Below are 20,682 nucleotides of genomic sequence, written 5' to 3'. Positions count from 1 at the left end.
TAAGCACAGAGTTCTCTGTATCCTTATAGCTGCTTTTAAAAGTAATAAAATAACAAAACAACAACTTTGGCACTATATGTAATGTTATCATTAAAACAATTGCACACGATTATCCTAGTTTTTGTTATTTAGTCCTCTTTAAAGGCCACAATAAGGATAGCAGTGTCATAATTTAATCCTAGGGTCACCATCCTCCAAAGAAACAATACAACATGGTTTATTAGGAAAGAACATTGTGTCTGCTAGTAAGAGCTGTTACATCTCCTTTGCTTTCTAATGCTGCATTTGTGGAGAATAGGGAGGGACTGCTGAAACAGGAAGAACCCTCTCTCTCCAGCAGCAGCAGGTGAATCACCTTCTCCTCTGAGTTGAAAGGCGCGGGTTTGAAGATCATGGTTCGGTGTGACCTGGCCAGTAGAACGGGAGCTGCTAGAACACCACCCTCCCTGTGATCCCTCGACTGCAGCCGACTGTTTAATAAAAATAACTTCTTCTCTTCGGTTTCAGCGCTCTGAATCAAAGTGAAAGCCTCCTGAACAAACAAACAAACAGCAGAGTCAGGATGAAAGGAAGAGGCAGCCAGTGTATTGGGCACTGGGGGCTATCGCTCTTTATTATAGCTGATTTATTATACTGGCCTTTCTTACCTCCAGGAGCTGCTTTGTTCCAGGGCTGCTTCTTTCTTTGCTGGGAGACAGCAAGGCCTTCTGCATGAGAAACAGGGCCTTGGAGATCTTATTCTTCTTCACTATGTCAGAAAGGTCTGATTCTAGTGGCAAAAAAGCATGTGGTGACTTGGGACTGTTTAAATATTATTTTGCAATCTAAAAAGTCAATTTGCAATGGCGTGAAAGACAGTTCTCTTTGCTTACCTGTGGAGAGGCGCAGGATCTGTGAAGAAGCTCCAACGCTGCCTGATGCTTTCAGTGATTTTGTATCTTTATACTCCATGTTGTTCAGGTCTGTAAGGGGAGGGCATAAAAACAAAATTCACTTCCAGTACAATGCATTGTTAAAAGATCAGCAAGGGTGAGAGGAAGGAGAAAGCAGCATGCTCACACTGTACAGAACGCTAGGCACTTTGCTGCAAACCCCTTACTACTGTGGATATGCATTGCATAGCAGCCTTTTAGATCTAGTTGTTCTATAGCTATAAGGATGCACTAGGCTATACTATAAAGCCTGGGAACTCATGTGGGTTAACTGTGCTACCTAAAGAGTACACACTTATGGGCTTGAGTTTTTCAAACACTTTACTCAGGTCCTCCTGCATCCTTGGAACGTACAACTTATATTTTTAAAAGAATGTAATGTAAAACAGAAAAAGAGTTACATGCAGAAGTTTCTCAGCCACTTCAAAAGCTATCTAATGAAACAGGCTGAAAGATTCAGGGGGGAGAGCACCTCCTCTCCACAATGACCTGACACCTGACAAAGCACTGTTCCCCTGCCCGAGGATCTATTTATTTACTTGAACACTATTGTATAGAGTCAGGGGGGAGAGCACCTCCTCTCCACAATGACCCGACACCTGACAAAGCACTGTTCCTCTGCCCCAGGATCCATTTACTTACTTGAACACTATTGTATAGAGTCAGGGGGGAGAGCACCTCCTCTCCACAATGACCCGACACCTGACAAAGCACTGTTCCTCTGCCCCAGGATCCATTTACTTACTTGAACACTATTGTATAGAGTCAGGGGGGAGAACACCTCCTCTCCACAATGACCTGACACCTGACAAAGCACTGTTCCCCTGCCCGAGGATCCATTTATATACATGAGCACTACTGTATAGATTCATGGGGGAGAGCACCTCCTCTCCACAATGACCCGACACCTGACAAAGCACTGTTCCACTGCCCGAGGATCCATTTATTTACTTGAACACTATTGTATAGAGTCAGGGGGGAGAGCACCTCCTCTCCACAATGACCCGACACCTGACAAAGCACTGTTCCCCTGCCCGAGGATCCATTTATTTACTTGAACACTATTGTATAGAGTCAGGGGGGAGAGCACCTCCTCTCCACAATGACCCGACACCTGACAAAGCACCAGGGATGCATTAGCACACACACCATCGGCGATGCAGGTATAATCGCACCCAAGCTAACACGCATGTACCATTAAACAACAAAAGGAATGATTGTCAGGAGAATTACATTTCAGCCCATTATACTGACAGTCTTATGTTTCCTAGGGAAGACTGACCGCTGGTGGAGTTGAGCAGTTTGATGGCCACTCTGTGCTGAGCGCTGATCAGCTCCAGATTCAGGTCCATGATGAAGCTCTGGATGGACACGGCTTTGGGTCCAGGTTTACTAACAGGGTCGGTATCCAATTCTCTGGAGACTGCCAATGTCTGTTCCATTGAACACAGAGACTGCGGATACGGAGGAGGAAAAGACAAACAAGACCTTACACAGAAAAAAGAGCTTGAATTGAACAGGGACAGACTGATCAATGCAATTCGCCAAAAGCAAGAAACAAGCTATTTAATACATTAACTAAAAAGATCTAAAGAACTTGATAAATATGGTACATAGCACCCTTTAAAAGGAAACCACTAACAAAGTAATTCACATATATTGTAACACACGTGCAAGTTTCAATGTAGCTATTATCCTCTGATTGAGGAGAATGGCATAATTAAGAGAAGTACTAAACCCCCATGCCCTCTAGGCAATGTCGTTTATAGCTCAGAAGCAGCACCCAGACTCCCGGCTGCCCCTGCTCACCTGCACGCGGATGGTGTCTGTGATTGCCGTCCCATCTGGCACAGTGTTTGCAGCTCGCGATCTCGCAATGCTGTCAACAGCCCTGTCCAGAACCTCGTAGGCAGCCAGGAACTGCTCCGCTGGAGAGCTCTAACAGTCAAAGCACACAGATAGACAAAGATATCCTCAAACCTCACAGGCAGCACTACTGCACTGGCTCTCTGCAGAGTGCAGTCAGAGCACACAGACACACAAAGACATCCTCTAACCTCACAGGCAGCACTACTGCACTGGCTCTCTGCAGAGTGCAGTCAGAGCACACAGACACACAAAGACATCCTCTAACCTCACAGGCAGCACTACTGCACTGGCTCTCTGCAGAGTGCAGTCAGAGCACACAGACACACAAAGACATCCTCTAACCTCACAGGCAGCACTACTGCACTGGCTCTCTGCAGAGTGCAGTCAGAGCACACAGACACACAAAGACATCCTCTAACCTCACAGGCAGCACTACTGCACTGGCTCTCTGCAGAGTGCAGTCAGAGCACACAGACACACAAAGACATCCTCTAACCTCACAGGCAGCACTACTGCACTGGCTCTCTGCAGAGTGCAGTCAGAGCACACAGACACACAAAGACATCCTCTAACCTCACAGGCAGCACTACTGCACTGGCTCTCTGCAGAGTGCAGTCAGAGCACACAGACACGCAAAGACATCCTCTTACCTCACAGGCAGCACTACTGCACTGGCTCTCTGCAGAGTGCAGTCAGAGCACACAGACACACAAAGACATCCTCTAACCTCACAGGCAGCACTACTGCACTGGCTCTCTGCAGAGTGCAGTCAGAGCACACAGACACACAAAGACATCCTCTTACCTCACAGGCAGCACTACTGCACTGGCTCTCTGCAGAGTGCAGTCAGAGCACACAGACACACAAAGACATCCTCTAACCTCACAGGCAGCACTACTGCACTGTCTCTCTGCAGAGTGCAAAGCTGGCTCCCATTTGAATCTTTTTTGTGCTCTTAGAAAATAGCTGAAACACATGGATGGAAAAAAGACCCCCATTGCATAGTTTGATCCATTCCTGGTTTCACTATGAGTTTAATAAGACTTTTGAGCTTGTTACCTGTACACTGCAGCTAATAAAGCTCCCAGTAAATCCTGGAATGGGTGAAACTGCTATGCAGTAGGGGCCTTATTTCCATCCCCGCAACCATAACAGTTTATTTTTAGAATGCATGCATTTAATTTATGAACAGTTAATCCTATTTTGTGTGTTTTCTAGAATTCTCTATTGCTCTTTCTGCTTCGAGAGGTTTATAACTTTATCATTAAAAATAAAAAAGTTGCACAGATGAGAAATGAAGCTAACAAACACTTGATGCACGGCACTAGATCATCACCAGACAGCAGGCTGCCTACCTTCAGAAGAGCAGGAGGCTCCCGCGGGCCTGTCTGAGCAGGCACAAGGAATTCAGGCTTCTCCTGGGGCTTACCTGGGGAAGTGCAATGGACAAACATTACTTCAAATAATCGTGATTATCCTGAGAATATTTTTTCACTGATGAATGTTTATTGAAAATGTAATTTATTGTCATGTATCTCTATAGACGGTGCTTGCAATGGCAGTGATCACTGTGCTGTACATACCGGATGTCCGCACTGTTCTCCCAGCAGATTCAGCGCTGCTCTCCAGCACCATGGCCAGTCTCAGGGCCACCTCTGCCATGACCGCTGGGTCCATGTCTGCAATGTCACAGCTGTGAGTCACTTCATTCAACAGCCACAGGACTCGCACCCACTGAGCTCGCAGGAGACACAAAACACAGGTAAGCACAGGGACACTGCTGATACATGTTAAACAGTGTGGGAAGCAGATGTTAGACAATGAAGAGCAGAGTTCATCAGTTTTTAATTTGAACATTTAAAGATGTGTTCAAAGAACATTTCCTTAGTGAGGTCAAGGATTGAAGATATCACATGGAAGAAACTGATCAGTCCTTGTGCATTCTATCATCTGGTAGCCCTGTGATTTGAAAATGCGATCCTCCCTGGGTTTGGTTTTTAATGAATGCACAGTTTGTGGCTTATCATTATGTCCTTGGCTTCCCTCCCTGTTTTCTTCACAGCAATAACATCAATGCAAATTATTTTAGTCTTGTACCTTTCTGTGGTTGTCCAGTCTCTGCAGGTATCGGAGGGAGTCGCTGGCTCCTGTCTGCACACGCTGGAACACAGCTTTGCATTTCTGATACAGCAACAGCACCACATCCACCACCATGTCCCGGTCTGGCTTCACACCCTGCCGACACACACGCCAATCAGAGAGGGAGACTGGTACTGACCCTGCAGGAAACTCCAGACAGGGGCTAGGCAGCACAGCGCAGCACGGTAATGCAGCCTGGGCTCAAATCAAATCTGGCTGCAAGACTTCCATCTCAAAACAACCAAACAGTCAAGCACAGCTTGGCACATGGTATAAGAGAGGCTCAGGGCTGTGGGGTTAGAGCATCTGAACCTATATACCCGGTAAAACAATATTTAAATATCTGTCCTCTGATCTTCTCTGCTCATTTGCATGCGTTAGGGACACGAACATTTGCGGTTTTGTCAATGTGCTAAAAGAGCCGTTTGCGATTCACAGCAGAATAATGCGGCTGTGAGAACAGCCATGTCATTGTGCAGTTTAGTAGTCCACTTCCTCTGACGTGCTGTACTGACCTGCAATGGCGTGCAAACGCAGGCAAACACAGTCTCTGCCACGTTCAGGAGATCATCCACCCCACAGCCAGGACCACTGGGCTTGTCTCTCTCACCTGAATGAGAAGCAGAATGATCATTACCTACTGTGATTCCAAATGCACTCCTAGATTACACCCCCTCGGACCCAGGCAGTCAGTGTCTGTGTTGGTGTGCATGGGAATGTAGCATTGAAGGCTGTCATGTTTAGTTATGAGCAGACCCGGATGTAGTGTAAGAGTTACCTGAAACAGATTGACCAGCCATTCTAATCATATTAGTGCTAAAAGACAGGAAATAGGTACTGTATGTGTACAAGGCAGGAGAAATGCACTTGTCCTGCTCCCTGGTCATTTTTTCAGAACTATCTCCTATAAAAATGGACCTGATCAATTTGTACAAGTACAGGAGCGAAGACCCCCATTGCATAGCAGTTTAAGCCATTCCTGGTTTTGCTAGGAGTTTAATAAGGTATTTAAACCTGGAATGGGTGAAACTGCTATGAAATAGGAGTCTTATTCCCATTGCTGGAGTGCTGTCCCAGTCCTGATCACTCCAGCAGCACATGCTAACAAGCTTGTTCTAGTTTCCCAGGAGTAGTGTATACAGTGATCCATACTCACTCTGTGAAGGTTTCCCCAGCGCAGAGCTGTCACTCGGCCCGTATCTCTGTCTGTGCCCCGAATACAGTGGCTCCACGGCTATGAGCAGCTTAAGGTCCAGCTCCTCTTTCTTCCAGACAGGCTCTTTGAGTTTCTGACAAACCAAGCGAATAGCTCTAATGAATCTCCTCCTAGCAGCTGATGGGTTAATAACCCACTGACATTAGATTAAGACACGTACCTGTCTCTCGACTCCAGAGCTTGCTCTTTAGCTGAGTGGTATAGTGATGACACGTAAGAAGAATGAAGAATGGATTCCTTGCCTTGCATGGTGTAATTGCATGCCTACCTGCAATACTCCGATGACTGGGTGAACGATGTGGTCAAAGGAATCCCACTGCTCGTAGTGGAAAGCCAGCTTCACCAGCTTCACCGCTCCCTCCACTGACACCCCGTTTTCACCTGCAACCAGCGAGAAGACCAGAAGCAGGCTCACTATTTACACACTTGCTAGACTCACTATACACAATACAATACAAAGCAATTCAAATGTACTCTTACATAGCACTCATACCAAAGCATCCCAAGGCATTTCACAAATTAGAATTTAAACAGTCAGGTTATAAACCATTCCCTCTAAAGCACATTTAAACAAATCCATCTTCAATCTAGATTCGATTGTGCTGGCTTTTAAGACATTAATTGGGATTGAATTCCGTAGACAGGGGCACAGCAACTAAAAGCCCCTTTCTCAGTGTCGAAATGCTCGGTGATCAAAACTGTTCACTGCTACTAAAGATTTTCTAATTCTGTGTTTGACCAATTTTGATGCTGTTTATGTGTATATACAGTGCCTATAGGAAGTATTCACCCCCCCCTTGGACGTTTTCACAGTTTGTTGTGTTACAACCTGAAATCTTGATGCATTTAAAAGGGATTTCTTTCCCTTTGATTTACACAACCTACTCAACACTTTCAATGTGTGAAAAAACAAATCAATTAAAAATAAAAACTTGTAAAGTCTTCATTAGATAAGTATTCACCCCCTTTGCTGTGACACTCCTAAACAAGCTCAGGTGCAAACAACTGCCTTCAGAATTCACACAATAAGCTAAATGGAGTCCACCTGTGTGCAATAAAAGTGCTTCACATGATTTCAGATTAAATACACCTGTCTCTGTAAGGTCCCACAGTTGGGTAGTGCATTCAAAGCAAAGATACTGCCATGAAGACCAACGAGCTTTCAAAATAACTCAAATAAAGTTGTGGAAAGGCACAGATCAGGGGAGAGGTATAAAAAGATTTCAAAGGTACTGAATATCCCTTGGAGCAAAGTCAAGTCGATCATTAAGAAGTGTGAGTTATACGGCACCACCCAGAATCTGCTTAGAGGAGGCCGTCCTCCCAAACTGAGCAGCCGGGTAAGAAGGGCATTGGTCAAAGAAGCCACCAAGAGGCCAATGACAACTCTGAAAGACCTACAGCGCTCCATGGCTGAGATGGGAGAAACTGTCCTTGTGTCAACAATAGCTCAGGTACTCCATAAATCTGGCCTGTATGGAAGAGTGGCAAGAAGGAAGCCATTTCTAAAAAAGCCCATGTAAAATCCTGCTTGGAATTTGCAAAAAGGCATGTCGGAGACTCTGAAAAGATGTGGCAAAAGATTCTGTGGTCCGATGAAACAAAAACTGAACTATTTGGCCTAAATGCAAAGCATTATGTCTGGCGCAAACCCAACAAAGCACATCACCCAGGTAACACCATCCCTACTGTGAAGCATGGTGGTGGCAGCATCATGTTATGGGGATGCTTTTCATCGGCAGGGACTGGGAAGCTTGTCGGGGTAGAGGGCAAAATGGATGGAGCTAAATACAGGCAAATCCTTGAGGAAAACCTGCTTCAGTCTGCAAAAGACCTAAGACTGAGACGGAGATTCACCTTTCAAAGTGTTGAGTAGGTTGTGTAAATCAAAGGAAAAAAATCCCATTTAAATGCATCAAGATTTCTGGCTGTAACACAACAAACTGTGAAAATGTCCAAGTTTGGGAATACTTACTATAGGCACTTTAAGACAGAATTACCCTTACAAAAGTTTCCTGTAGTAAAGCATGGTTAAAGCATGGTAAAATACTAAGGTATGGTAAAGCATATTAATAAACATGGCAAATGAGGGTAAACTATAGTAAATGCATAGCATAACCATGGGAAAAGCATGGTGGGAAAACTGCAAAAATACCATGTATAAAATACTGTGGTGAACTTGTATAAGGGTACAAACAGGAACGCAGTAAATAAATAACAGCCAGGCTTGCCTCTGCAGAGTAGGGTTTGCCGTGTTTAATGCTTAAAAGCTGCTTTTGAAATTCATTAATCTCTTTACAGCAACATGCATTCTTATGAAAGAGCAATAAGGCTGCTAGTGTTAACTGTCCGGTAACAAACAGCACAGGAACACTTTGTTTGTTGCAGTTTTATTTTACTTAAAAAAAAGAGCAGATTGTATTGCTGAGCGTGAGTGAAAAGGGAGGGTGTGAAGAGTAGGAAGCTCACCAGTCACTGCGAGCTGCAGCAGGGTTTTCTCTGTTTTGATGCCGGTGATGGGGGAGGTCCTCCTCACTGATCCTCCCTCTACCCCCTGTGAGCCTCCTCCACCTGCCAAACAACACAAGAAGCACATTGAAGAGTGTGCAGGTGCAGGGTGCAGAGTGCAGGACACGTCACACAAGTCCCACGTCACACGTCACGTCAACACGTCCCACGTGACCCGCGTTGCCCCACCCCGCCATCGTCCGCGTCCCACGCTACACGCCCACCGTACAACGCCAACCTCGCCGCGACATGACCCACGCCACACGCACACACCAACGCCAGTCCCACGCGACACGTCCACGGCGAACACGCCACCGTCCCACGCAACCCCGCAACGTCCTACGCCAATACGTCACCCACCACACGCCAGACCGTCCCACGCGACGCGCCACGTCCCAGTCATACGCTCGCGTACAACGCCACACCTAGCACGTAACATGTCCCACGCATACGTCAACACCACAACCATGCCACGTCACAAACCACACCGCCACGTTCCCGTGACACGTACGCGCCAACACGTCATAAACCACACGTGGCAGGGTGCAGGGTGCAGTGTGTGGTGTGCAGGGTGCAGGGTGCGGTGTGCGGTGCAGGATGCGGTATGCAGTGTGTGGTGTGCGGCGCAGGGTGCACTGTGCAGTGCAGGGTACAGTGTGTGGTGCAGGGTGCGGTATGCAGGGCGCAGGTTGCGATGTGCAGGGTGCAGGTTGCGGTGTGGAGCGTGCGCTGTACTGGGTGCGGTGTGCAGTGTGTGGTGTGAGGTGCAGGGTGCGCTGTGCAGGGTGCGCTGTGCGGTGCAGGGTGCGGTGTGCGGTGCAGGATGCGGTATGCAGTGTGTGGTGTGCGGTGCAGGGTGCGCTGCGCGGTGCAGGGTGCAGTATGCAGAGCGCAGGTTGCGGTGTGGAGCGTGCATTGTACAGGGTGCGGTATGCAGTGTGTGGTGTACGGTGCAGTGTGTGGTGTGCGGTGCAAGGTGCACTGTGCAGTGCGCGGTGTGCAGTATGTGGTGTGCAGTGTGTGGTGTGCGGTGCAGGGTGCGGTGTGCAGGATGCAGGGTGCGCTGTGCAGGGTGCGCTGTGTAATGTGCAGGGTGCGCTGTGCAGGGTGCGCTGTGTGGTGCAGGGTGCAGTGCAGGGTACAGTGTGTGGTGCAGGGTGCGGTATGCAGGGCGCAGGTTGCGATGTGCAGGGTGCAGGTTGCGGTGTGCAGTGTGTGGTGTGCAGGGTGCGGTGTGCAGTGTGTGGTGTGCGGTGCAGGGTGCGCTGAGCAGGGTGCGGTGTGCGGTGAACGTTGCGCTGTGCAGAGTGCAGAGCGCAGAGTGTGGTGTGCCGGGTGCGGTGTGCAGTGTGTGGTGTGCGGTGCAGGGTGTGCTGTGCAGAGTGCACTCTGTGGTGTGCAGTGTGCAGTGTGCAGTGTGCAGTGTGCGGTGTGCAGGGTGCAGTGTGCGGTGTAGGGTGCAGGGTGTGCAGTGTGCGGTGTAGGGTGCGCTGTTGTGGGGAGGGTGTGCAGGTGCGGTGTGCGGTGTATGGTAGTAGGGTTTGTGGTGTGCAGAGTGCGGTGTAGGGTGCGCTGTGCAGGATGCGGTGTGCTGTGCGCAGGGTGCGGGGTGAAGTGTGCAGGGTGCAGGGTGCAGTGTGCGGTGTGCGGAGTGTGGTGTGCGGTATGCGATGCTGGGTGCGGTGTGCAGGGTGCGGGGTGCGGGGTGCAGTGTGCAGGGTGCAGGGTGCAGTGTGCGGTGTGCGGTGTGCAGAGTGTGGTGTGCGGTGTGCGGTGTGCAGAGTGTGGTGTGCGGTGTGCGGTGTGCGGGGTGCTGGGTGCGGTGTGCAGGGTGCGGGGTGCGGGGTGCAGTGTGCAGGGTGCAAGGTGCAGTGTGCGGTGTGCGGTGTGCAGAGTGTGGTGTGCGGTGTGCAGAGTGTGGTGTGCGGTGTGCGGTGCTGGGTGGTGTGTGGTGTGCGGTGCGGGGCAGTGTGCAGTGTGTGGTGTGCGGTGTGCGGTGTGCAGGTGTGGTGTGTGGTGTGCGGTGTGCAGAGTGTGGTGTGCGGTGTGCAGAGTGCGGTGTGCGGTGTGCGGTGCTGGGTGCGCTGTGCAGGGTGCAGGGTGCAGTGTGTGGTGTGCAGGGTGCGGTGTGCAGTGTGCAGTGTGCAGGGTGCAAGGTGCGGTGTGAGTGCCTGTGACCCTGTGTCTGTGTGTTTCACTCTGTCTGTGTGCCTGTGCCAGTGAGTGTATGTGTGTGTGTGAGTGCCCTGGGAGTGCCTGTTTGTTTAATTCAGTGTGTGTAGGTGTGTCTTTGATTGTGTGTGTGTGAGTCCCCTGTGTCCATGTGTGTGCTCATGTGAAGTACCATCCAGGATGTCAATCCCTGCTGAGAAGAGCTCCAGGGCCACCTCAGCAACCTCGTTCTCCTCTGAGTGTCCCGTCTGCAGGAGCCGGCGGGAGCTGTCCCACAGAGCCTCCAGCAGGGCCAGGAACTGCGCTGCACTGCCGTCAAACATTTCCATCAGCAAGCGCTCCGAACTTGTCCGTGGCCATGGCAGCTGAGGAGAGAGGGAGAGACAGTGAGAGAGACTGAGAGGGAGGGAGAGGAGAGGAGAGAGGGAGAGGGGGAGAGATAGAGTGTCAGAGGGGAGGGGGAGTAAAGAGAGACAGATAGAGAGAGCTACTCACAAATTGCACTTCTTTGAGGTTACTCTTGAGTTTGGGGCGGAAGAGCCCTTTGGGTTTCCTCCTGGGTTCATAGGCAGCTCTTTTAAACACCATGACAGCAACCTACAGGAACACAAGACCAGAAAGACAAGCATGGTATATAAACAGAGCAGGAACACAAGAAAAGAAAGACTAGCATGGTATATAAACAGGGCAGGAACACAGAAATGTATTCAAGCAGCTCCAGGACACAGCACAAGACATTCTCCGGGGGTCTGGACTCAGTAACAACACTGCTGAGCTCCAGAACACAGCACGAGAACATTCTCCGGGGCTCTGGATCAATCAGCAACAACACTGCTGAGCTCCAGAACACAGCACGAGAACATTCTCCGGGGGTCTGGATCAATACAGCAACAGCACTGCTGAGCTCCAGAACACAGCACAAAGCACAAGAACATTCTCCAGGGGTCTGGATCAACCAGCAGTAACACTGCCAGCAGCCAGTTTGTTTCATAAACATTAGCCTAAAATACTTTGGTTTAGATTTTCAAAGCTGTTTACTTCAAATCTTAACTTCTTTGAGAAAAGAAAAACGCACCCAATAAAGTTACCAGATCAGAAATAAATAATCAGGAAATGTAATTTAGGGAAGTAGTCAGAAGACGTGTCTTACATTTTCCTTTTAGAAAAAAATGTGTTCACAATTAAATAACTTTGAGAATCCATCCCTTTAATGCTATTGTTTTTGGGTGGGGACTTGGCTTGCTCTGTTATGGTAGCATTGCTAGACTCGATTGAGGGCGATAAAGAAACAGTATGTTTCAGGGATGGAAATAAGACTTTCACCCATTCCATGTTTTACTATGATCAGTGTACAGGTGACACGCTCAGTGTGCATTATTAAACCTGGAATGGATGAATGCAATGGGAGTCGTATTTCCATCCCTGTGTTTTCTGGACTGCTCCTCTTCTCACCTTCACAGTGGCCTCCCTGAAGGCTCTCTCCACTTCAGCACTCTGTCTGGAGGTGCTCATCTCCTCCAGCTTGCTTAGCTCATTGATCTTACTGAGGGCTCTGCGAGCAAACACCTGCAAAATTATAAAGTTAACATTACACACATTCATTTATTATCATTTAGGGCTAGATTCTTATAGCTAGCAGCATTTACTCCAAACAACATTAGCACACTTTGTTCAGAAAGGAATAACGCCCCCAGTAAAGTTACCAAATCAGAAATAAAGCACTCAGATATTTCATATTGGATCGCTTTAGCTTTGAGTCTTTTATAGCAATGGGTAAAGTGCACAACATACTACAGTAAAGGTAAAGCACAAATAATCATGGAATCCCCTCAAAATGACTGTGCAAATGTACCAGAGTGCAGCGTTCTAGCTGAACTCCAGTTAGGTGAGTGTATACCAAGTCTCAGTCACCTCAGCATGTAGGCCAGCCTGGCAGTCGTAGTAGCACTGGCACACAGCGCTGTAGAGAGTGCTCCTCCAGGGCAGGTAGCGCACTGTCAGCAGAGGCACCGAGGTCTCCATGCACACACTGGCCCACAGCAAGTACTCCATCACCTGCATAACCACCAGGGAACTACACTTAGAACTGGGGTTCGAGCAGCTGCAGCACACAGCACAACAACATCTGACATCAATAAGAAAGCTCAGTATTTACTGGCTGAGTGAGAGAAGGGGTATGCTTTTTAAACTGTTACATTTGGTTCACCTTAATTCAACTGTGACTCATTTTAACTTCAGAACCCAGACAGCATTTCATCAATTTCACTATGGATATTGCATACTTCAGCTGTATGCCTCGCTGACGGGAGGCAGAGATATACTTCAGTATAAAGAAGTTGCCATTGGTACGTTACAAGATGAATGTCTTCAACAGTGCTTACTTTTGATGGGCTACCTTGTCACGTTGTTGAGGGTCATTTAAGGCCCAGTTTGAGTTTTGTTCAGTTTTGAGATCAATCAGCTGCTAGGAACTGGATGAGCTTAGATAGGCTTAACTGCCTCCTCTCGTTTGTAAATGTTTTTATGTTCTTATTTGAAATGCAATATGAGAGGAAAGGTTTGTCTAACACTTTGGGTTGAGGAAGGGATAATTGCTAATACATTTCATATGAAGCGATATCATTTTATGAAACATTTTGACTGCATGAATAGCAGGAGAACACATTAACCTCATTACCTTAGCAGAATGGCCCATAGCCATCAGGTGCCTGGAGATTGTGTAGATATGGATGGTACCTGGAGACAGAACACAATGTAGTCTGGCACAGTTTATGTAAAACACAACTAATATAGTAGCTAACTAGCACAGCAGGGATAAACACCTTTACATAGGAAAGATGAATGGGCGAATGCATTTACTATTCCCTGCAAAATGACTGTGTTAGCTTGTGCGGATTTGATTGTCCGTTTGGATTGCTTGTTTAAACTGCAGATCAGTGTGGCTGGATTGCTTGTTTAAACTGCAGATCAGTGTGGCTGGATTGCTTGTTTAAACTGCAGATCAGTGTGGCTGGATTGCTTGTTTAAACTGCAGATCAGTGTGGCTGGATTGCTTGTTTAAACTGCAGATCAGTGTGGCTGGATTGCTTGTTTAAACTGCAGATCAGTGTGGCTGGATTGCTTGTTTAAACTGCAGATCAGTGTGGCTGGATTGCTTGTTTGGCAGTACCGTTGTACAGCAGCCAGCAGAGCTTCTCGTGGGGCAGCACAGCTTGCATGATGAGGCGCTGGAAGGCCAGGATCCTCAGCAAGGTTTGGACTGAGCTCTGGTGCTGCAGGCTCCCCGCACTCTCCTTCACCAGCTGGTAGCAGCAGATCCCTTGACCCTGCAGACTGCGGAACTGTAAGGAGGCAACAGCAGGGCAGACTGTCACAGCAGCACTTCTGTGTCACTGTAAAACAGACAACATCATCTTGTGGACTACAATATATATATCAAAACACTGATGATTGCCCTTGAAGTTTTCCCAATCCATTATAGAGTCTTGAATGGGACACTTCAAGTACACATAATTAAAATACTATAACAATATTATGGCTTGTCTAAGTACTGGAACCCTAAAGTGTTTGTTTCTATTTGTGTAGTAGACTGCTGCATGGCATTTTTGCATGTGTAATACAGTGTATGTATGTGTGTGCGTATGTGTGCGTGTGTGTGTGGGTATGTGTGTGTATGTGTGCGCGTGTGTGCATGCGTGTGGGTATGTGCTGTACGTGTAAACGTGCAGCAGTGTTTTCACTTACTGTCAAACCTGCAGTCTCTGCTTCAAACCCTTGAGGGAAGAAGATTCTTTTGAACTGCTCGACGTCTGTGATTTCATCAGTGCTGACCGAGCTGAACTGCTGCAGATAGCGCCCATAACACTGCCAGAGGGCCAGCCTGTACATCTGAGGAGGGAATACACAGGAAGCCTTGGAAAATCCCACCGGGAAACCACTAGAAACCCTGAGCCAGGGGTCCGGTTCTGGTAGCACACTGATGTGGAATTACCTGTTTGTATTGTTTCATACCATAGTGAGGATGCCCACTGCACAGCAGCATAATGCAGTTAGCAAAGCAAGGCAGATACAATGGTAAACCAAATGCATTGGATGGTTACCTCTTTATCTTACTGTGTCTTAAACGTGCTGCACTAACCTTGATTTGCACAAGAAAATCTCCGACCAGCAGCAGGTGCTCATCGTAATAATAGGCAGGGAGTCTGGGTTTATACTTGTTCCAGATGTGAAACAGATTTGTACATCTAAGAAAGCAAACAAAAGAGAAAAGCAGATCTAATATTGCACCTGAAGTACAATCTCAACCGAAACCATTGCAAGTGCTGGTAGTAGAATATACAATACAGAATCTTTACTGAATATCACTGGAGGGATATCACCTCATTCCCCAAAGCAACCATTACAGATCAGTCAACACCCCTGGAACAGGGTGTCCACTGGACTCTCCTTTTCAAGAAACAGAAAATAAAGCACATCATGTCTTCGTCATGGTTGATAGAATCGTATAACATTTGGTACAGTGTCTTCATCAGTGTATTGATAGAAAGGCACTCGCTGAAACATTTGTCTGCTTGTGTCCACTTGAGCTTTACCTTAACATGTAGGATTAAAGTGATAGTACAGCAGCTAGCAAAATATAAATCTATACAGCATACATTGCAGGAATCAGGTTTTACATCCATGTGTGCTAGAACACGTGTTTCTTTCAAAGATACACATTGGAGAGCTATGTCTGTAGCTAATGGTAGTGTAAAAGCAGTATTTATTGGATCATTCTATTAGCTGTATAACTCTGGGTGTTTCTGAAGGTATGGATGACATAGACGATATCACAGATTAAGCTACTGGTCAGCATTTCTGAATGGATAAAGCTTCCTCACAACTAATGGAGCAGCAGCCAGCAAGTCAGGTCTCTTAAAAGACAATGCACTGCCTTCAAGATATCATAACTGTCTGTGAGCTGCTGACACAATGCATCCTGTTTGCATGTTAATGTGCACTGTTCAATATGAGAGAGTGAGTGCATGTTAATGTGCATTGTTCAATATGAGAGAGAGAGTGCATGTTAATGTGCATTGTTCAATATGAGAGAGTGAGTGCATGTTAATGTGCACTGTTCAATATGAGAGAGTGAGTGCATGTTAATGTGCATTGTTCAATATGAGAGAGTGAGTGCATGTTAATGTGCATTGTTCAATATGAGAGAGTGAGTGCATGTTAATGTGCATTGTTCAATATGAGAGAGTGAGTGCATGTTAATGTGCATTGTTCAATATGAGAGAGTGAGTGCATGTTAATGTGCACTGTTCAATATGAGAGAGTGAGTGCATGTTAATGTGCACTGTTCAATATGAGAGTGAGTGCATGTTAATGTGCATTGTTCAATATGAGAGAGTGAGTGCATGTTAATGTGCATTGTTCAATATGAGAGAGTGAGTGCATGTTAATGTGCATTGTTCAATATGAGAGAGTGAGTGCATGTTAATGTGCATTGTTCAATATGAGAGAGTGAGTGCATGTTAATGTGCATTGTTCAATATGAGAGAGTGAGTGCATGTTAATGTGCACTGTTCAATACGAGAGTGAGTGCATGTTAGTCTGCACTGTTCAATACGAGAGTGAGTGCATGTTAGTCTGCACTGTTCAATACGAGAGTGAGTGCATGTTAGTCTGCACTGTTCAATACGAGAGTGAGTGCATGTTAGTCTGCACTGTTCAATACGAGAGTGAGTGCATGTTAGTCTGCACTGTTCAATACGAGAGTGAGTGCATGTTAGTCTGCACTGTTCAATACGAGAGTGAGTGCATGTTAGTCTGCACTGTTCAATACGAGAGTGAGTGCATGTTAGTCTGCACTGTTCAATACGAGTGAGTGCATGTTAGTCTGCACTGTTCAATACGAGAGTGAGTGCATGTTAGTCTGCACTGTTCAATACGAGAGTGAGTGCATGTTAGTCTGCACTGTTCAATACGAGAGTGAGTGCATGTTAGTCTGCACTGTTCAATACGAGAGTGAGTGCATGTTAGTCTGCACTGTTCAATACGAGAGTGAGTGCATGTTAGTCTGCACTGTTCAATACGAGAGTGAGTGCATGTTAGTCTGCACTGTTCAATAGGAGAGTCTAGATAATAAACTCCTTACTGACTGAGATCTATTTCATCAATTTGCTGATCCTCATTACATTGTTTAATTGAAACTAAGAGCTTCAAAAATATATATGTGAACCCATTGCGATCAAAATAATTACTCATAAATCACGTTTAACGCATAGCAGGCAATACTTTTTTTTACCTAGAAGTGGACAAATATATTTGGTTAAATCACTAAATAAGTTATAGAGATAAATGGATAGATAGACAGACAGACAGACAGACAGACAGATCAGAAAAAAGAAAACAAAACCAAGTAGCCATTGTTTTCCTGTAAAATCTGTACATAACAAAGCGTTTGTGTTCATGTTGCTGTTGTTTGTTTGTTTGTCCTTATGCCACGGGAGAAGTGGTCACTACAGACAGTACTGTTGGTAGGGGCTGCGCACAGGAGGCACAGTACGAGTGTATCTTCAAACTGTGTGTGCGTGTGCGTGTGCGTGTGCGTGTGCGTGTCTTCATCCAGCAATTACTGGAGCAGCGTGCCAGTGGGGCAGTGTATAGCCTAGTATCCAAGAACCAAACCAATAAGAAACTGCCCTACACATTTGTACATTGTGTTTAAAGAAAGAAAGAAAACACAAACAAGTTTCACATTGAAAACATTCAAGTAATGAAGTCACGTATCTAAACGTCTTACCCTCTGGCGTACGACTCATAATCGCCGCTGACAGAAACGCTCAGTTTTTTCATGTACCCCATAAACTCTTTCAGCTCGGTGTCAAAAGCTGCGATCACGGGGTTTTTCCTGTCTATTTTCCCGTAGAAAGAAGCCGGTAGAGGCTCCATGTTTGTGAAGCGTACAGATACAGATATGTAACACTTTTACCAGCGAGCTAGTCGTATGAGCAGTCGCGGCTCACAGTCTGCCGGTGTCCACGGCAACGCTAACTAACAAAGCGAGTCAATGGCACCGCACAGAATAGAGCAGGACAGGGCGTCGCTTAGAGACTGGGAGACGCGAGGTCAGGCCATGGCTTTCTCAGCTGATCCTCAGAGCCAGCACTGCATGATAATATAAATATAAGTTTATATAAAATAATGTTAATTAGAATTAATATAGATTTAAAGATATAAGTAAAAGTGATGTCACATATAGAACACCATTACATCATGTAGGAATAAACCATGGATTTGAATATAAACAATAACAAGTAGTTGTCATGCCGTCAAACACCTATAAATATCTCCAATGTTTTGATTCAAACACAGGCTCCCTTGAGAAAGATATGTACAACATATCGAAACGTTGGGCAGCTGGCTCTTTGAGCTAATATATATATATATATATATATATATATATATATATATATATATATATATATATATATATATATATATATATATATATATATATATATATATATATATATATAGATATATATATATATATATATATATATGTGTATATATATATATATATATATATATATATATATATATATATATATATATATATATACACACACACACACACACACACACACACACACATTACTGTGCAAAAGTTTTAGGCAGGTGTGAAAAAATGCTGTAAAGTAAGAATGCTTTCAAAAATAGACATGTTAATAGTTTATATTTATCAATTAACAAAATGCAAAGTGAGTGAACAGAAGAAAAATCTAAATCAAATCCATATTTGGTGTGACAACCCTTTTCCTTCAAAACAGCATCAATTCTTCTAGGTACACTTGCACACAGTTTTTGAAGGAACTCGGCAGGTAGGTTGGCCCAAACATCTTGGAGAACTAACCACAGTTCTTCTGTGGATTTAGGCAGCCTCAGTTGCTTCTCTCTCTTCATGTAATCCCAGACAGACTCGATGATGTTGAGATCAGGGCTCTGTGGGGGCCATACCATCACTTCCAGGACTCCTTGTTCTTTTTTACGCTGAAGATAGTTCTTAATGACTTTCGCTGTATGTTTGGGGTCGTTGTCATGCTGCAGAATAAATTTGGGGCCAATCAGATGCCTCCCTGGTGGTATTGCATGATGGATAAGTATCTGCCTGTACTTCTCAGCATTGAGGAGACCATTAATTCTGACCAAATCCCCAACTCCATTTGCAGAAATGCAGCCCCAAACTTGCAAGGAACCTCCACCATGCTTCACTGTTGCCTGCAGACACTCATTCGTGTACCGCTCTCCAGCCCTTCGGTGAACAAACTGCCTTCTGCTACAGCCAAATATTTCAAATTTTGACTCATCAGTCCAGAGCACCTGCTGCCATTTTTCTGCACCCCAGTTCCTGTGTTTTCGTGCATAGTTGAGTCGCTTGGCCTTGTTTCCACGTCGGAGGTATGGCTTTTTGGCCGCAGGTCTTCCATGAAGGCCACTTCTGACCAGACTTCTCCAGACAGTAGATGGGTGTACCAGGGTCCCACTGTTTTCTGCCAATTCTGAGCTGATGGCATTGCTGGACATCTTCCGATTGCAAAGGGAAGTAAGCATGATGTGTCTTTCATCTGCTGCAGTAAGTTTCCTTGGCCGACCACTGCGTCTACGGTCCTCAACGTTGCCCGTTTCTTTGTGCTTCTTCAAAAGAGCTTGGACAGCACATCTGGAAACCCCTGTCTGCCTTGAAATTTCTGCCTGGGAGAGACCTTGCTGATGCAGTATAACTACCTTGTGTCTTGTTGCTGTGCTCAGTCTTGCCATGGTGTATGACTTTTGACAGTAAACTGTCTTCAGCAACCTCACCTTGTTAGCTGAGTTTGGCTGTTCCTCACCCAGTTTTATTCCTCCTACACAGCTGTTTCTGTTTCAGTTAATGATTGTGTTTCAACCTACATATTGAATTGATGATCATTAGCACCTGTTTGGTATAATTGTTTAATCATACACCTGACTATATGCCTACAAAATCCCTGACTTTGTGCAAGTGTACCTAGAAGAATTGATGCTGTTTTGAAGGCAAAGGGTGGTCACACCAAATATGGATTTGATTTAGATTTTTCTTCTGTTCACTCACTTTGCATTTTGTTAATTGATAAATATAAACTATTAACATGTCTATTTTTGAAAGCATTCTTACTTTACAGCATTTTTTCACACCTGCCTAAAACTTTTGCACAGTACTGTGTATGTGTGTGTGTATATATATATATATATATATATATATATATATATATATATATATATATATATATATATATATATATATATATATAAACAAACCACTTTGTTTTTCATAATGCTGCAATCCTGGGAGAAATTGAAATAAAAATAATTAAAGAAATAATAAACTCCAAAAGTCCACGAGTAACAAAGCAAAATGCCATACATGTAATACACAGAATGGTGATTTCGAAGACCAATGAGAATGGTGCTGTTTCAACTTTTGATTGGTGAAGACACAGACGCAGGCTGACCAATGACCGTGCAGAGCTGCACAGGGATCAGTGTGAGGACCTGGAATCGCGTCAGTGTAGAGGTGGAGTTAGAGGCGTTGTTATAGGGGTAGCAGGCCTGGCTTGTGAGGTGTTTGAGGCCGTCCTGCAGGTATACGCTGTTGTTCGGAGTTGTCCGTGCTTCCTCTAGTAGACGTATCTGCAGAATCTGAAGAGGACGTGTTCACAGTCGAATCCTATTCCAGGTAGGTAGGGATCGATTCCAACTCTCCATGTCATGCAGGTCTGTTTGGAGTTGAGATCGGGCTGTGGGTGTGCAATCAGATTTATGTGACTCGGTTCACAA

The 20,682-nt window shown here is 45.7% G+C and overlaps 2 protein-coding genes across 7 annotated transcripts in view; one reads left to right on the top strand and one right to left on the bottom strand.

Moving 5' to 3' along the window:
- LOC121317966 (cilia- and flagella-associated protein 54-like) overlaps window positions 1–17,839 on the bottom strand; it is a 73,744-nt gene extending 55,905 nt beyond the window's left edge. For all 3 annotated transcript variants that reach the window (XM_041254073.1, XM_041254074.1, XM_041254075.1), the window contains exons 1-21: window positions 17,627–17,839; window positions 14,975–15,080; window positions 14,581–14,724; window positions 14,006–14,177; window positions 13,514–13,572; window positions 12,748–12,891; window positions 12,289–12,402; window positions 11,332–11,433; window positions 11,009–11,201; window positions 8,626–8,727; window positions 6,425–6,537; window positions 6,097–6,229; window positions 5,456–5,550; window positions 4,899–5,036; window positions 4,385–4,535; window positions 4,157–4,230; window positions 2,742–2,870; window positions 2,215–2,386; window positions 873–962; window positions 648–769; window positions 356–532 (exon numbers count right to left, since the gene is read on the bottom strand). In XM_041254073.1, coding sequence (XP_041110007.1) covers window positions 356–532; window positions 648–769; window positions 873–962; window positions 2,215–2,386; window positions 2,742–2,870; window positions 4,157–4,230; window positions 4,385–4,535; window positions 4,899–5,036; window positions 5,456–5,550; window positions 6,097–6,229; window positions 6,425–6,537; window positions 8,626–8,727; window positions 11,009–11,201; window positions 11,332–11,433; window positions 12,289–12,402; window positions 12,748–12,891; window positions 13,514–13,572; window positions 14,006–14,177; window positions 14,581–14,724; window positions 14,975–15,080; window positions 17,627–17,775 — 2,679 coding nt within the window. In that variant the 5' untranslated portion in view covers window positions 17,776–17,839. The remainder of the gene's footprint in view (window positions 1–355; window positions 533–647; window positions 770–872; window positions 963–2,214; window positions 2,387–2,741; window positions 2,871–4,156; window positions 4,231–4,384; window positions 4,536–4,898; window positions 5,037–5,455; window positions 5,551–6,096; window positions 6,230–6,424; window positions 6,538–8,625; window positions 8,728–11,008; window positions 11,202–11,331; window positions 11,434–12,288; window positions 12,403–12,747; window positions 12,892–13,513; window positions 13,573–14,005; window positions 14,178–14,580; window positions 14,725–14,974; window positions 15,081–17,626) is intronic.
- Window positions 17,840–20,425: 2,586 nt separating this feature from the next.
- Window positions 20,426–20,682, top strand: part of hdac10 (histone deacetylase 10) — a 33,785-nt gene continuing 33,528 nt past the window's right edge. For 3 of the 4 annotated variants that reach the window (XM_041254072.1, XM_041254071.1, XM_041254068.1), the window contains exon 1: window positions 20,426–20,581. The gene's annotated coding sequence lies outside the window, so the exon portion shown is untranslated. Of the gene's footprint in view, window positions 20,586–20,682 lie in introns of all 4 variants that reach the window. The other variant, XM_041254070.1, reaches the window with a different exon arrangement.

Source organism: Polyodon spathula, chromosome 7 (genome assembly GCF_017654505.1).
Source record: "Polyodon spathula isolate WHYD16114869_AA chromosome 7, ASM1765450v1, whole genome shotgun sequence".
Lineage (NCBI taxonomy): Eukaryota > Metazoa > Chordata > Actinopteri > Acipenseriformes > Polyodontidae > Polyodon > Polyodon spathula.
Note: the sequence above shows the minus strand (reverse complement) of the source record. Positions and strands in the feature narration are given on the sequence as shown.